Raw genomic sequence first — 17,042 nt, 5'->3', positions numbered from 1 at the left:
AGATCAGGTGCCCTCTTCTGACCTCCACAGGCACCAGGCAAGCCTATGATGCACATGCATACATGCATGCAAAACACTCATACACATAAAATAAAATAATAAGTGAATCTTAAAAAATGTGAAAAGCAACAATTAAAAAAATAAGCACATGATGTTCAGTCTCATTAATGATTATGCTAACTTGGATAGCTTGATAAAGGTGGTATTCACAGGACCAGAAACCCTCTACCAAAGAAATACTGTTTTGTATCCTCTTAATGAACAATTGGCAGTAACATGCTTGGAGACTATGTGTATAGTCTATCCTACAAAGTATCTACTGGGTTTTGTTTAAAGCAACTGCTTCTGTGGTGGTCACAGAACAGCTATGTTCCAACTCATTCTTTCTATATTTATTAGGACTTGGGTATTTAAACACCCCATTTGAAACCCTATTTTCTCTACTAGGGAGATGACACAGCACAAAGATTACAAACAGCTATCTTATGCAAGTTTACATTACAAATGTAATCATTGGCTATACCACTAGTTTAGGAAAATGTGAAGATACATCTAGGTAATATCAAAATAAAACAGGACAGCTCAGTAAAGTGCTCAGAGAAGGACAAAAGCAGTATCCATTTTTCTAAAAGAATCATTATTGTGAAGGTATCTAATTTATAATGCTATTATATTCTTAACTATCTAAAAAATAGCTAGGTTAAAGTATCAACATCATTTTCAACTATTTAAAATTTTTCTCATAGGAAATGTGCCCTATGCCACAATCCAGTAGTGATCTTTAATCTTACTTACAAATATTAAATATCCCGATGACAATTCTGCTTTGTCTCCCTTGGTATTAATTACTAATCTGAGTTATATTGCCACATTTGTTATTCAAAGGTCAAAAACAATCAGTATTTTGTCATTTACACTTGCTAAAAGCCTAATAGAATATGAATTGTAATTACATAAATGTTCTGATTTTGGAAAATAACTGGCAACTGGAGCTTAGGCACTGCCCTTTATTAATTTGAAACGTGTCTCTCTGTAACAGGATTTTCTAATGATTAACAGGATGCAACCATAAATATGGCACATTATCTAGTAGAAACTTAAAGCTGGTGGAAAAAAGTCACTTAGATAGATAATATCACATCACTTAAGAAGTATTGAAAGTACTTAGGTTTTTTTGTTTTTGTTTTTTGTTTTTTGTTTTTTTTGGTTTTTTGAGACAGGGTTTCTCTGTAGCTTTGGAATCTGTCCTGGAACTAGCTCTTGTAGACCAGGCTGACCTCAAACTCACAGAGATCCACCTTCCTCTTCTTCCTGAGTACTAGGATTAAAGGCATGTGCCACCACCATCCGGTTGAAAATACTTAGAATCTTAAAAGCAAAGGTGGGCTAATCACGCAGAAAATAAAGAAAAAAATGAAAATCTATTTAATTGATATATAGAATACGAACGTTGTTGGAACTAGGTTGTTATTTTGACTTGATTTGAGATTTTTTTCTATTTTACTTAAACATAAATATGTTTGTAATATCAATCCTAAACAAGTCTTGAGGCAAACATATTACCATATCAAAAAGTGATTGATTCACTATAATTGAGAGGGAAAAACAAGTAATCTCCTTTTACAAAGAAAAGTTCTTACAATAACTCTCAATAAAGTAGGAATTATAATATATGATGTGATGAAAAATGAAGACATAATTAAAGTCATAATGCCACCAAAGGGTGAGCATAAGGGTGACAAAGTAAGAGGCCTAAGAGGAACCCAGAAGCGTTCCAATATTTAAAAATTGGAAGAGAATGGAGCCAGTGTGAACAATTAAGACAAAGACATAAAAGGAAATGCAAGGAGAATGTGTTGTCACTGAAGCCAAGAGCAATGGCTGTTTTAAGGAAGGGGTATGCAAGAATGCCATTTTCTGCCAGGAAGCTGAACAAAATCAGACCAGATATGCTCCATTGAATTTTGAAGATGCTTAAGTATCTCTCAGATCATTTTCTCTGGTCTAAGGCTGAGTCAGTAGGAGACAGCAATTTTGGACAATAGGGGAAGTCTGAATACAATATTATCTATTTGTAGATATAATCACCAATGTTACATTTCTTCAAAGCGATTCAGTTTTATAATTATATAAGAGAATGTGTCTCTTTTTAGGACATTCATGGTGAGGTATATAGAGGTTACCATCATAATGGCTCTGGGTACATATTTCTTTTCAAATGAAAAAGAAGAGAAAAGGACAGCAAAATGTGAACAGGTGACGGTAGGTAATGAGTAGACACGAGTGGCAAAAGAGTCTCTAAACTGGGGAGAACATTCTTTAGGGAATACCAGAGAAGGAATGTTAGAATCCATTTTCCACATGGTCCTAAATTTAAATATGCATTTAAAATTGGGAGTGAGGGACTGGGGGACACAGGACTAGAAGTGACCATAGAGAGTCTCTCCAGCCTTTGGGAACAGCTTGTAAGTAAATTAAGCTTAAGTTAATGAACTCTTTTTTTTTCCTAAATTTAAGAAGTTTTATCAAGAATTATAGAAATGTTTGATTTGCTTTAAGTATTTTTCAGATTTTAGTTTCATATCTGTGTGTGTATGCATATGCATGTGTGTACTTACATGCACAAGTACAGGTATGTGCCTGCATGTGGAAGTCAGAAATCAATGACAAGCATCTTCCTCAATTGCTTCCTGCCTTATTTTTTGGGACTCAGTGTCTGGCTGAATCTGAAGTCCATGTACTTAGCTAGAATGGTTGGCCAATAAGCCCTAGAGATACTCTATCTATACAGTGCTGAGATTACAGAAATTTGCCATCACATTTTTATATACAGTTACTGGAAACTGAACTCAGGCGCTCATGCTTGCTTGGTAAGCACTTTATTATACTGTTTCCCTAATCTGCTCCCCATTTTTTTTCAGATTTTAAAGTAAAAACAAAGAACAAATAGTTTTATTTAAAAAAAAATTTCCATTAGAAAAATTTTCTGTTAGAGCTTAGGAATCAAATGTCAAAGCCGAAGAGGTGTGGGTCTCTTTCTGCTCTTTAGCATTTAAAGAGATAAGTGGATTCAAGAGCAGAAAGAAAAGAGCATGGATTAGTGCTCTCAGAGAGCTCTGTGTAGAACAAAAGGCAGTGGATGATTAACTGAAAGCCCAGAGACATAAAAGTATAAGTGCAAAGTGCATTTCAGCCAACAGAAATTATGTTTAATTTCTGTTTGTTGCATAAATTTCAATTCTCCAAGTCAGGATAGCATATGACATGGGACTTAAATGTTGGGAAGGGGGTAATAGCCAAATCACTGTGAATGCATGAGGACCCAACTTTGACACCCTAGAAAGCTGGACATGGTGGCTTGCACTTGTAATCTCAGAGCAAATGATGGGCAGCTTCCTGGAACTCAGTTTGCCCAGCCTAGCCTACTTTGTGAGCTCCAGGTCAGTGTAAGACCTTATCTCAAAATCACATGGATACTGTTTGAGGACCAACAGCCAAAGTTGCCTTACGGCCTCTACAGGCATATACATCCATGCACCCGAACACACACATGGATTTAAACTTTGAACTCTGTTAGAGCTGCCACTAATTCAGCCTCTGCCAACAATTAATGCATAATACTGGATAATTGATGGAGGTGGGTCATCTTTCTATCTGTTGTTTCATTGGTTAAGTAATAAAGAAATTGCCTTGGCCCCTTTAATAGGACAGAAAATTAGGTAGGCGGAGTAAACAGACAGGATGCTGGGAGAAAGAAGCTGAGTCAGGGAGTCGCCATGATTCTCCCACTCCAGACAGACGCAGGTTAAGATCTTTCCTGGTAAGCCAGCTCGTGGGACTACACAGAATATTAGAAATGGGTTAGATCAATATGTAAGAGCTAGCCAATAAGAGGCTGGAGCTAATGGGCCAGGCAGTGATTAAAAGAATACAGTTTCCATGTAATTATTTCGGGGCATAAGTAAGCCATGCGGGCAGCCGGGTGCCGGGGACACAGCCCCGCCGCTCTTATTACAACAGAGTGGCACCCAACGTGCTAATGAACTCCACGTAAAACCTGAGAGGGCTTAAAAAGGAGAGAGAGAGAATTTAAGACAGCCTTTTGCTGTTTGTGGGTTGCGTGCCGCAAAGAAATTGTCCTGACTCAGCAACAGGAAAAAACTGGCTGTTTTAAAATGCCGGTTTTCTGGGCTGTGCCGCCATTGCGATCTGTGTCTGGCTCCTGTGGGAGACAGAGCTTTTGAATGGATCATTTGGAGTAAAGTGCTACGGCTTGCTTGATGGCAATGTGGACTGCTGTGTGCCTGGAACTGTGTGTGGCTCAGGGGCACCAAATGGCTCTGAGGCAGGAGGGCTCAGCTCCACCATGCTGAACTGTGCTGGTCTCAGGCAGGAACTACCGTAATTACCATAATAACAGCGCAGTTAAGGTTTAGACTGAGCAGGACACAGGCGGTACCGTATTACCCCTACATGGTGCAACTTAAGTTTTTGAGAAGTGCTTAACATTTTAAGAAATGCTCCTGGATAGTAAAAAAAATTACAGATTCACAATAGAACTGATTCAGACACTGTTGGATGAATATACGTAGGCTTGAGAGAGAGAAAAAATATATATAAAGAATAAAGTTAATGTCTTAAAAAAAAGGGTAAAGTCTTTAAAGAGACAGAGTACAGATAGTTATAGATTAAAAGAAATAAAGAAAAATAAGCCACGTAAAAATGGAAAATTCACAGAGAGTCTGGATTCTTTGTATTATTGTGTTTTCTTTAAAATTTTTGACTGTAAAGGAGCTAAATGCAGAGAGACATTTCATTACATGGGCTACCAAGCTAAACCAGGATGGATACAAGGATATTATGATTTCAGAATATGGGTCTAAGGATATGATGCTTTGGAGAGGGTCTTCTTTTGTTTTCACAGAGGATGCGACCCTGTGGATTTCTTCTATCCCAATATGGTATGATAGACCACGCCCTCCTGAAAGGTTACTGTGAACACCCTCAAAAAATTACTTCACTCAACTGCCAACTGAGATGACCCTGGCACACAGGTTATCCCATAAAAGACCTAATTAACAACGCCCCCATTCAGCAGGAAGCAGTTTGGAGAGAAAAACTGCGCCCATGTTCCCAAATATGGTTTATAAATGTTCTTTTACATTTAAAGGGGGATATGATATAGATATGAATAATTTGCATTGGTATAGATTTTAAGGTCAATTTTGTTATATGTATATGCATATTTCTAATCTTGATTAAGGTATTGTGATTGTATAGTTCATTTAAAAATGTAATGTATATAGGTTGTTAATGGATAATCATCAATAATTGTCAAACTTTTAGTCATGTTAGTTAGATTTTCTAGATGTGCATAGATATATTTCAGCTAGGGATATATATTTCAGTTGGATAGGCATTCTTCATATCTTTCAAAGACTACAGAATATGGCATTTAATGTTTTAATAACTTAGGGCTTTTCATGACAATGAGACACGTCTGCTCCTGGCAGCACCAATCTACTTCAAGAGGATGATGGGCATCGAAGAGGCTCCTTATGGAGTTTGATAGCCATTTGGGCAAGAAACTGTTCTTGCCTGGACTGTTGCATAAACTGGACACAGAGAACCCTCAGAGAGAGGACTACTGAACTTGCCTAAAGGTGAGATGGTCTTTCGGGGTTCCTGACTCATGAAAGAGTCTGTGAGACATTCTGCAGGACACAGCAAAAAATGACTGAACTGTCTTTGGAATTTTCCTGCTTCATGGAAATGTCTGCTGGATTCTATGGGCCTGTAGGCCGAAGATGGATGCCCCAACGGTACAGAGGAACTTTGCGTGACTGTCCAGGCAGCAAGATGTCTCTGTCATTTCTAGAGTTTTCTTATTTCTTGTTTAGATAATATTATATCCTTCTGGAGTCTTTAATGGAATTGAAGAATGGTTAGTTATAGTTATAGTTTTCCTTAGTTATGATAAAAGATAAAATAGATATAAATATTGTAACTGTAATTCTTGCTTGATAACTGTTTTGCTATATGTAATCTTACTATGTTAAAGTGAAAGCCTTTCTTTTTTGTTTAAACAGAAAAAGGGGAAATGATGGAGGTGGGTCATCTTTCTATCTGTTGTTTCATTGGTTAAGTAATAAAGAAACTGCCTTGGCCCCTTTAATAGGACAGAAAATTAGGTAGGCGGAGTAAACAGACAGGATGCTGGGAGAAAGAAGCTGAGTCAGGGAGTCGCCATGATTCTCCCACTCCAGACAGACGCAGGTTAAGATCTTTCCTGGTAAGCCAGCTCGTGGGACTACACAGAATATTAGAAATGGGTTAGATCAATATGTAAGAGCTAGCCAATAAGAGGCTGGAGCTAATGGGCCAGGCAGTGATTAAAAGAATACAGTTTCCGTGTAATTATTTCGGGGCATAAGTAAGCCATGCGGGCAGCCGGGTGCCGGGGACACAGCCCCGCCGCTCTTATTACAACAGATAATTCTTTAATTCAAGGCTAAGTTTCTTTGTCTAAGAGCTTTAGTGAAAATGAGTGAATGCAGTAAGTACTCAATGAGTGATAGCTGTGACTTGTATTCTCTTATCCATTACAAAAGAAGCAAAGTAATAATCATAGCAATAGTACAAGTCTAGTTCTTATTTCTGTTTATAGATTTTGCCGAACTCACAAGAAGATGGCCTTGATTTTTTTTTTCCAAGACAGGGTTTCTTTGTGCAGCTTTGGAGTCTGTCCTGGAACTCTACAAAGACTATTCTTCCTCAAAATTGCCACAATACACAGAGCCAGAGTACTGTGATGGAGCTGAGTGATCCCATGCTAAAACACAACACAACAAAACAAACACTTACACAGCCAGACCCCAAGAAATAAGAATTAAGTTTTGGCCATGGTCCTGGTGGTAATTAATTAGCTATGTATTCTGGAGCAAATCAGTTTCCCTTTTAAAACCTCATTCTGACAAGAATAAACTTTCATAGCAGGTTATGAAGATTGATTGTACAGGAAAGGGCCTGGCCTATACGTAAGTATTACAGAAAGGTATTTTTTAGATAAGCCAATTTAATTAAAGCTAATTTTAGGGCTGGCGATGTGGCTTGATTGGTAGAGCACAGGCCTAGAAGGTACAAAGCCCCAAGTTTGATCCTCAACACCAAGTAAACCAGATTTAGTGGTAGATGTGTGTAATCCCAACTTTCCAGAGGAAGAGACAGAAGGATCAAAAGCAGTTCAAAGTCATCTTCAGCTACATAGTGAATTCAAGAGAAGCCTAGAATACATGAGACTCTGCCTCAAGAAAACAAAATAAAATAAAAAGGCAATTTCTGAAATGAGCAACTATGGGAGGCATAGGAAGGTGGAATGGCCAGTAGCAAAGCTGCTTTGTAGCAAAAATGTATGAGCTCCAACATCGTTAGCTATCAGGAAAATGAAAATCAAAACAACTCTAAAATACCATCATATACATGGTAAGATCAGCATGGCTAAGATCAAAACACAAATGAAAGCTTATGCTTGAGAGGATGTGGAGTAAGGGGAACACTCCTCCTTTGCTGGTGGGAGTGCAAACTTGTACTGCCACTTTGGAGAGTTCTCAGAAAATTGGGAATCAATCTACCTCAAGGCCCAGCAATACCACACTCTTGGACATATACCTAAAGGATGCACACTTATACCACAGGACATTTGCTCAACTATGTTTACAGCAACATTATTTGTCATAGCCAGAACCTGGAAACAACCTGTATGCCTCTCAACCAAAGAATGGCTAAAGAAAATGTGGTACATTTACACAATGGAGTACTACTCAGTGGGGGGAAAAGATATCCTGAAATTTGCATGCAAATGAATGGAACTAGAAAAAAAAAAACATCCTGAGTGAGGTAACCCAGACCCAGAAAGACAAAGTATGTACTCACTCATAAGAGGATATTAGACATAAAACCAAGGATAACCAGTCTACAGTCCACAACCCCGAGAAGACAGGAAACAAGAAAAACACTAAGAGGGACACACATGGATCCCCCCTGGAAGGAGACTTAGACAAGATCTCCTTAGTAAATTGGCGGAGTGGAGGGAAGGCAAGTGTGGTAGGGGAGTAGGAAAGGGAGAAGGGGAGGAGGGAGAAGAACACGAAGGATCAGAATAGTCCAGTTGGGTGGAGGAGAGAGGGAGAGCAAGGAAAGAGATACCTTGAAAGAGAGAGCCATTATTGGGTTAGCGAGAAACCAGGCACTAGGGAAATTTCCAGGAATCCACAAGGATGACCCCAGCTAAGAATCTAAGTGGAGAGGGTACCTGAACTGCCCTTCCCATGTAATCAAATTGATGACTACCTTAATTGTCTGTAGGCCCATATTTCTGTATGGCACAAGAGCCATAAGCCTGGTCTGAGGTGGTCACGAACTCTGCAGACAAGCTGTCTCTGTTTAACAATAGCCAGGATGTGCTGCTCCTAGTTTCTTTTGTTATAAATGTAGATTACCTGAGAAGAGATGTTGGCTGAAGCTGATGACTTAAGAGTTAGGAGTTTTGGTGCTTCCTTCCTTTGTAATTTGGAGGATGTCTTATAGAGATACTAATTCATGGCCTACGTGACAGCTAGCATACAGGTAGATGTGGACGTGACTTGAGCCCATTCACCTGGTTGCCTAGGAGACAGCCTAATGTGTTTTCCCACTCAATTGATGTGATGATATATAAGGTGTTTGGATAATAAAGGAGAGATCTTGCCCTTGAAGGATGACCGGGTAAGCTGTGTCTAATTATTCCTCGTGACTCCGTTCCAGTCCAGTTAAGGAATCTGTGTTGGACCCACATGGGCTTCAACAATTGTCATCAAAGAACCTTCATCCAGTAACTGATGGAAGCCGATGCAGAGATCCACAGCTAAGCTCTGGGCCAAACTCCTGGAGTCCATTCACAGCGAGGGAGGAGCGATAGTATGAGCAAAGGGGCCAAGATCATGATGGGGAAATGCACAGAAACAGCTGACCTGAGCAAGTGGGAGCTCACTGACTTCAGACTGACAGCTGGGGAACCTGCATAGGACTGAACTACATCCTCTGAATGTGGGTGACAGTCATGTGACTTGGGCAGTTTGTGTGGACACTAGCAGTGGAACTAGGATTTATCCCTAGTGCATGAACTGGCTTTTTGGAACCCATTCCCCATGGAGGGATACCTTGCTCCACCTAGATACAGGGGGAAGGGATTGGTCCTGCTTTAAATGATCTGATAGACTTTGTTGACTCCCCATGGGGGGCCTCACCCTCTCTGAGGATTGGATGAGAGGGTAGGGTGGGGAGAAGGGAGGGAGAAGGATGGGAGGGAGAGGGAACTGGGATTGGTATGTAAAATAAGACTATTTTTAAACAATTAAAACATATATAATTTTAAAAAATGCATGAGCTCAAATCTCAACTCTCCTAGCCGAAAGCTGTGCAAATGTCAAATATTTGCCCTCCGCTGCTTCAGCTATACAAAGAGGAATGAGGAAACTTCCCTCAGGAGCAGGACATGGCACCTCTTGCTGGACTCACAACGTGCTGACAGGCTGAGGAGCAGAATTAACATACATTTGAGGCCAGCCTGGGCTATATAGTGAGACACTGACTGTCCCAAAAGCAAAGAAAATTAAAATATTTTCAGGTTTACTGTAAACAGTAAATAAAATGCACACACAATATGGAGCACACTTTCTAGAATACTCTGGAACTAAAAGCTATTATTTTCTATCAAAAATTTTCAAATCATCCCTAGCCCTTGACACAGTAATTTCATATCTAATTACCTGATTGTGGAAGCAATCTGAAATAAACAGCTTTGCACGAAGAAATTCTTAAAAGTGTTATTTATATTTAGCATAAAGCTGCAATATTAGAAAAATCCTTCAACACAGTATAATCATCTATGAAATCATGTATTTATCAATGCAGAAAATGTCTACAAAACACTTATAAAATTGAGAAATATTTATATTTAATAATATTTTGTGCTGCAAGCAAGGCTTCAGAAAACTAAAATTTAGGATGATTAAAATATCTTAAGAAAATGTCTGGAGTTTGTAATCTATGGGGAATAGAATGATGAGTATTAGCTAGTTTTAATTGCTTCTATATCTTTCAAAATTTCTAAAGAGAGTTTATGGGGACAAGGATCTGGTTCAGTAGGTAAAGTGTTTGTTCCCCAAGGAGAAGGATTTGAATTTGGATTCCCAGCCCTTACACATAAAGCCAAGCATGGAGATATCACCATGTTCAGGAGGTGGAGACAAAGGACCTCTGAAATTCACTAGTCAGTCTTGCTGAACTGATGAGCTACAGGTTAACTGAGTGGTCCTCTTTCAAAACATAATGTTGAAAGTTGACAAAGACGACACAGAAAATCAATCTCTGGCCTCTAAATGCAGGCACACGCACATGTGTACATAGACACCACAGATGCAAGACTCTATTTTACTAAAACGTTAGTCTATGAATGAAGAGGGTAGCAGCGCCATATTAGCATTTCAGAGGGTTATTATATGAAGTCATAATAAACCTTGATACATTGATTGAACAAGAGATGAAAGCATAAAAAGAATTAGAAATAAATAGACCTGTGATGATTGGTGTGGTCATCTTGACAGAATCTAGAGTCACCTGAAAATAGGCCTCTGGGGCATTATCTCGATTACTTTCATTGAAGTGGGAAGATCCATCTTAAATCTGGGCAAGGGACCCGCTCTGTGCAAATGATGAGATGAGCATGCATTCATCTTGCTTTGTTTCTTGTCTGTAGATGAGTAGGATCGGCTGCCTCAAGTTCCTGTCTCTGTGACTTCCCCATCTCCATTCCTTTGTCTTTCCCACTGACCCTGAGAAACACTCTACCAGGGACCCCACAACCCTAAAAGCTATTCTTTTCTATCAAGATCTTTCAATTTATCCCTAGTCCTTGACACAGTAAATTCATATCTACTCACCTGATGGTGGAAGTAATCTAAAAAGCTTAATTAAGATCCATAAAGAATATAACGCCCACCCAACAGAGCAAGACCAGATATCTACACCAAAGAGCACCTCAAACATAACTCCAGATGTCTAGATCCTAGAAAAAAAAAAAACACTAACAACCAAGCTAATATGCTTCATACAGAAGTCAGCATCACTATGCAATAGGCCTTGAGAAAAGCAATTTAGCTGAAGCACAAGACAAGGACTCAAAAATAGCAATTGTGACTATATTCAAGGACTTTAAAAAGGTTATGAACAAATGTCTTCAAGAAAACACAAAAGCTAAACAAAATAATGAAAGCAATTCAAGTCATGAAAGCAGAATTTAACAAAGAAGTGGAATCACTAAAGAAACTCAAACAGAACTACAACTGGAAATGAAGAATTTAGAAAGTCAAACAAAAACCTCAGAGGGAAGCCTTACCAATAGATTACAAGATTTGAAGACAAAGAAGAAGAAAGCTCAACCAAAGAAAATATTGAATCTTGAAAAAAAAAATGCAGGCACAAAACTTCCAGGAAATTTAGGACACTATGAAAAGATCAAATCTATAAATGATAGGTATAGAAGAGGAACAAAACCAGGTTAAAGGCCCAAAAATATTTTCAACAAAATCATAGAAGAAAACTTTTTTCTAACCTAAAGAACGAAATGTCTATAAAGGTACAAAAAGTTTACAGAACACCAAATAGACTGCATCAGAAAACAAATTTCCCTCAGCACATAATAATAAAAACACTAAATGTACAGAACCAAGAAAGAATATTAAAAGCTACAAATGAAAAAGACCAAGTAACATACAGAGACAGGCCAACCTATTAGAATAACGAGAGAGAGAGAGAGAGAGAGAGAGAGAGAGAGAGAGAGAGAGAGAGAGAGAGAGAGAGAGAGAGAGAATGCAAACCAGCACATAAAGTTAGGATATGGGTATGGATATGGAGGTGAGGAGGATCTGGGACGAGTTGGGGGTGAGGAAATTTGAAGACAAGTCATTGAGTGAGAAAAATACTTACAATTACATATTTGAGTGATAGGTGGGCAAACATTGGTAAGTATAGCTACTTTCCAAATTATATATTTGATAATAACTTTTTATAGCATACAAAATTAACTCTTACAACAAAATAGCATAAAATAATGACTTTTTAAAAATGGGTGTTTTGGCCGGGCGGTGGTGGCGCACGCCTTTAATCCCAGCACTCGGGAGGCAGAGGCAGGTGGATCTCTGTGAGTTCGAGACCAGCCTGGTCTACAAGAGCTAGTTCCAGGACAGGCTCCAAAACCACAGAGAAACCCTGTCTCGAAAAACTTAAAAAAAAAAAAAAAATCTGTAAAAAAAAAAATGGGTGTTTTGCCGGGCGGTGGTGGTGCACGCCTTTAATCCCAGCACTTGGGAGGCAAAGGCAGGCAGATCTCCGTGAGTTCGAGGCCAGCCTGGTCTACAAGAGCTAGCTCCAGGACAGGCTCCAAAGCTACTGAGAAACCCTGTCTTGAAAAAAAAAAAACCAATAAATAAATAAATAATAAAAATGGGTGTTTGGACATGGTAGCACATGCTTGTAATTCCAGCACTCAGGAGGCAGGTAACAGAGGGCATCTGTTTTGCAACAGTAAGTTACAGGCCCCATGGACTCCCTAGTGACATCCTGGCTCAAAAAAAGTGGGGGTGTGAATGATCTTAATAGATATTTACTTATCTAAAGAGACTGGTACAAGTGGTCAATAAACACATGAAAAGAAGCCCCAAATCATTAGTCATTAGGCAAGTATGAATAAATACTACAATGAGATGTTTCTTGATACCCACTAATATAATTTTAAAAAGACAATAAAAAATGTTGCCGAGGATGTGGAAAATTTGTTGGTAGGAAAACAAAATGATTTAGTCACTTGAGGAAATAGTTTGGAGGTTTCTCAAAATGTTAAGCCTTTTGACCCAGCAAGTCTACTCATTGGTATATGCCTAAGAAAAATGAAAGTCTATGTTTATACAGAACTTATGTATGAATGTTCATAGAAACATTGTTCATAATAGCAAAAAGTGTGCAAAGCATAAACAACTTATAACCTAGCATCTACTAATTAATAAATGGGATAAACATAATATGACCTATTCTTACAGTGAAGTAGTATCTAAAAAAAGGAAGGAAATACTGATAGATGTTACAAGAGTGAAACCAAACACAAAAGGCCACATAGTGTTATGGTTCCATTGAAATAAAACGTCTGGACTGTATACGTTCATAGAGATAGATCACAATTGACAGTTGTTATAGATTGAGAGGAGATGGAAATAGACAAAAACTATTGGGGTTTGACTTTGAAGTCATAGAAACATTTTGGAACTAGACAAGGGCGGTGGCTAGACAGTATTGTAAATACACTAAGTGCCACTGAGTTGTTTACTTTATGATGGATAATTTCATGTTACGTGAATTTTATCTCAATACGTTACTTAAAAATCAATAGAAAACCTAAGCTAATATTTCCATTTATAAATAACATTTGAAAAGTTGAAAAGCAATCCAAAGAGCTAGAACTTACTTAGGTCTCCTGGAACTGGACTTACAGCAACTGAAGGCATCGTGTGGGCGCTGCGAAACCGATCTGGGCACTCTGTAAGAGCAACAAGTGCTCTTAACCACTAAACCATCTCTTTAGTCCTTAAACATATGATCTTTTAAAAATATTTATTAATTTTTAATTTTATGCATATGTTTGCCTGCATGTGTATATGTGTCCCATAAGTATGTGGTGCCTGTGGAAGCCAGAAGAGACAATCATTTTTCCTGGAACTGGAGTTACAGATGGTTGTGAGCTACTGTGTGGGTTCTGGAACCAAACCCTGGTCCTCTGTTAGAGTAGCGATTACTCTTAACCACTGAGCCCTCTCTTCAGACTAAGCTTATTGTTTTCTAAAACCGAGAAATCAGACAAAATGTAAAGGAGTTGGTAGGAGAAGATGATATGAAGGTCACTGCGAGCAAAATACATGTGAGCATAATAAAGCAAATGATGTGCATAGAAAGGTATCATAATTCTCTGCAAACCAGACTCCCTGAACGTGGCTGACAAGGAGGGCTGACTGAGAAGCCAAGGACAATGGCACTGGGCTTTGATCCTACTGGATGTACTGGCTTAGTGGGATCCTAATCTGTTTGGATGCTCACCTTCCTGGACCTGGATGGAGGGGGGAGGACCTTGGACTTTCCACAGGGCAGGGAACCCTGACTGTTCTTTGGACTGGAGAGGGAGGGGAGGGGGATGGGAAGGAGGGAGAGGGAAATGGGAGGAGGGGAGGAGGTGGAAATTTTTAATTAAATAATATAAAAATAAATAAATAAAAAATTAAAATGTATGAGTTAGCTAGAAAAAAAGAAAGGTATCATAATAAAATCCTTTATTTGTTCAATCATTTTGTAGAAACAAATAAGGCAAATAGTCTCCTCTGTTTGTGTTAATAAACTACGACTATGGAATGAGTGTTTGGCATACTTAGATTCCAAACAGCGCACCTCTCATGTTCCTTCCGACTCTCAGAAATTAGCTGCAAACCTCGCACAATTCAGTTGATGAGAACAACAGTTGATTCCCAAAGGAAAATACCCTAGACTAACTAGGATAGAATACTCTGCACCCAAAACTCTCTGCCATCAATCTAGGGTAAACTTTGAACCAAGATACAGGATAAAAACCAATGAAAGAATTTGTAACTTAGATAACGAAAGAATGGAACTTAAGAGCAAAGCGTTCATCTAGCTGCCCCACCTTGTTATTTTAGTTTGCTTGCAAAAGCTAGATGTCTTAAACTTGCAAGTGAGTTTCAGCTAGATTCCAGTAGCCATGGAAAAGCACCTCCACACAAAGGAAACAAAGGGAACATCTAAGTCTCTCTTTAAAGGTAGAAGTGGGTATGTCATAGATGCAGAAGCAATGGACTTCTTTTGGATACAGATTACCTGGCATTCTCACTAGAATATTTTTAAATTATAAGGTAATTCTCATGAAGTTCTGCAATGAATAGATATTTTTAAAAATGTAATCATTGAGCTATAAAATTTAATTAAATTTAATGCCACCACTAAATGTCACATAGGTATGGGATACCTATTACATGAATAATAGAAGATGTAGCTATACAAATTCAATTGTCTTTCCGTTTCCCTGTCACTGAGATATAAATTGATACTTTCTACTGGAACATTTTAACTGAAATTAAATCAAACACATGTCTTAAATAATACTTTGTAGTATATCATAAACTAAAAACTACATCTTTTTACAGGTGTTTTCCCATATTCCCCCAATATTTCACCTTCGGTTCACATATTGATCTTTTAGTACAGAATTTTACAGGGCATTTTCAGAACCATGGGAATAAACAAGAAACAGAAAGGATTGTGGGTCCAGCTTAATCCTTCTTTTTCATTCATAAAAACTGGCTTGTTCCCAGCACTCACCTTTCTCCGATTTGTTGCCTTTCACTGAAGAACTCCTACAGCCCATGTCTTCTAGATCATATTATGCTTACAAATTCAATTTCTGGTTCCAAGAGAGAGTGTGAAGTTCCTCCCTTTGTGCTTCAAGAAGTCACTCAACTGATTCCCTTTAGTCCATAGATACTAATGAGAAAGACAAAGAAGGGAGAGAAAGCACCCGTCAACAACGTGGTAGCTAAGGCCCTGCCTGCCCAGCACGATTCATTTTATGCTTCTGAATTGCGTTCATCATGGGATGTGAACAGTGATTACATATCATCTGATTCTTGTTTATTTTTCAAACCACAGGAAGAGCTATAAAACAGCTATAGATAGTTTTTGCTGCTACACCAAAATGATAGTTTCCCATGTTCAGGTCACTTTAAGCTTTGTATAAATTCAGGCACTAAAACTGAAAAGAAACATTGAAATGCAAGAGTGTATAATTTTCTAATTAAAATACAGGGGATGGAATATGGAGGAGCTAACATAATTCAGTTGTTTTGGCTTTAAAACTGAAAGTAATTAAATCTATCTAGGCTTTTAAGCTGAAATTGGAGGCTGACTATGAGACAGAAACAACACATTTAACTATGCCAAAAATCAAATCAAAGTGAGTTTTTGGCAGTGTTCCTTAGAATCAGTCAAGAAAAGCCTTCCTGGCAAAACAGAAGGCTCAAGGCCTCCCCTAAAACTTGTAAGTCATAATTTGAGTGTGTCCTTAAACAAGCTTCCAGATGTGGCAGAGGCAGCCCCCAGAGCTTTGCCATCTCCCCTTATACTTACTACATTCTTCAGATAAGGCCACCCAATCAGTGCTTTTGGTATCGCCTGATGAAGGCTTTCCACAGGCTTCCTCTGTACAACATAGCATCTCCTTATCTCATTGTTTGCTGCTGGGGTTCATTTCTGTTATTTTGTGATACTTTCAGATGGCCTATTTACAATTATTGACAATTATGACACAGAGAACAACTGTGTTTTTTCTTTCACTAAAAACTTTAAAAATTTTTCAACTCAGCTAAAGAAAGAAAACATTAAGATGACCAAGCTAGAAATTAGCTCATGTTCTTGGCATGCCTGATGTTTTAATTTCAAGTCCAAGCACCAAAATCAAATAAATAAAATTTAATTATGGAATTATTCGTAATCAATAATAACCTTAACAACCAGATTTTCTTTTTTTTTTCTTTTCTTTGGTTTTTCGAGACAGGGATTCTCTGTGGTTTTGGAGCCTGTCCTGGAACTAGCTCTTGTAGACCAGACTGGTCTCGAATTCACAGAGATCCGCCTGCCTCTGCCTCCCAAGTGCTGGGATTAAAGGCGTGCGCCACCACTGCCCGGCCAACCAGATTTTCTAATCAGAACTGATTTCATTATATATTGTATGAATTAATCCTTCTAAATATAGGGTCATTTCAAGTTGGATGGGAATTTCTTTTGTGGGTTGTTTTGTTAGTGGTGGTTTTGATTTTGCATTTGGGGGCTTGTCTTGCTTCATTTTGAGATTGAGTTTTATGTGACCCAGGTTTGCCTCAAATTCCTTATGCAAT

The 17,042-nt window shown here is 38.4% G+C and overlaps 1 protein-coding gene across 1 annotated transcript in view; it reads right to left on the bottom strand.

Annotated features, from left to right (window-relative positions):
• Positions 1-15,580, bottom strand: part of Ppef1 (protein phosphatase with EF-hand domain 1) — a 99,660-nt gene extending 84,080 nt beyond the window's left edge. The window contains exon 1 of the mRNA XM_057759943.1: positions 15,472-15,580. Coding sequence (XP_057615926.1) covers positions 15,472-15,517 — 46 coding nt within the window. The 5' untranslated portion in view covers positions 15,518-15,580. The remainder of the gene's footprint in view (positions 1-15,471) is intronic.
• Positions 15,581-17,042: the final 1,462 nt, after the last annotated feature.

Source organism: Chionomys nivalis, chromosome X (genome assembly GCF_950005125.1).
Source record: "Chionomys nivalis chromosome X, mChiNiv1.1, whole genome shotgun sequence".
NCBI lineage: Eukaryota > Metazoa > Chordata > Mammalia > Rodentia > Cricetidae > Chionomys > Chionomys nivalis.
This window is presented reverse-complemented; position numbering and strand designations above follow the sequence as displayed.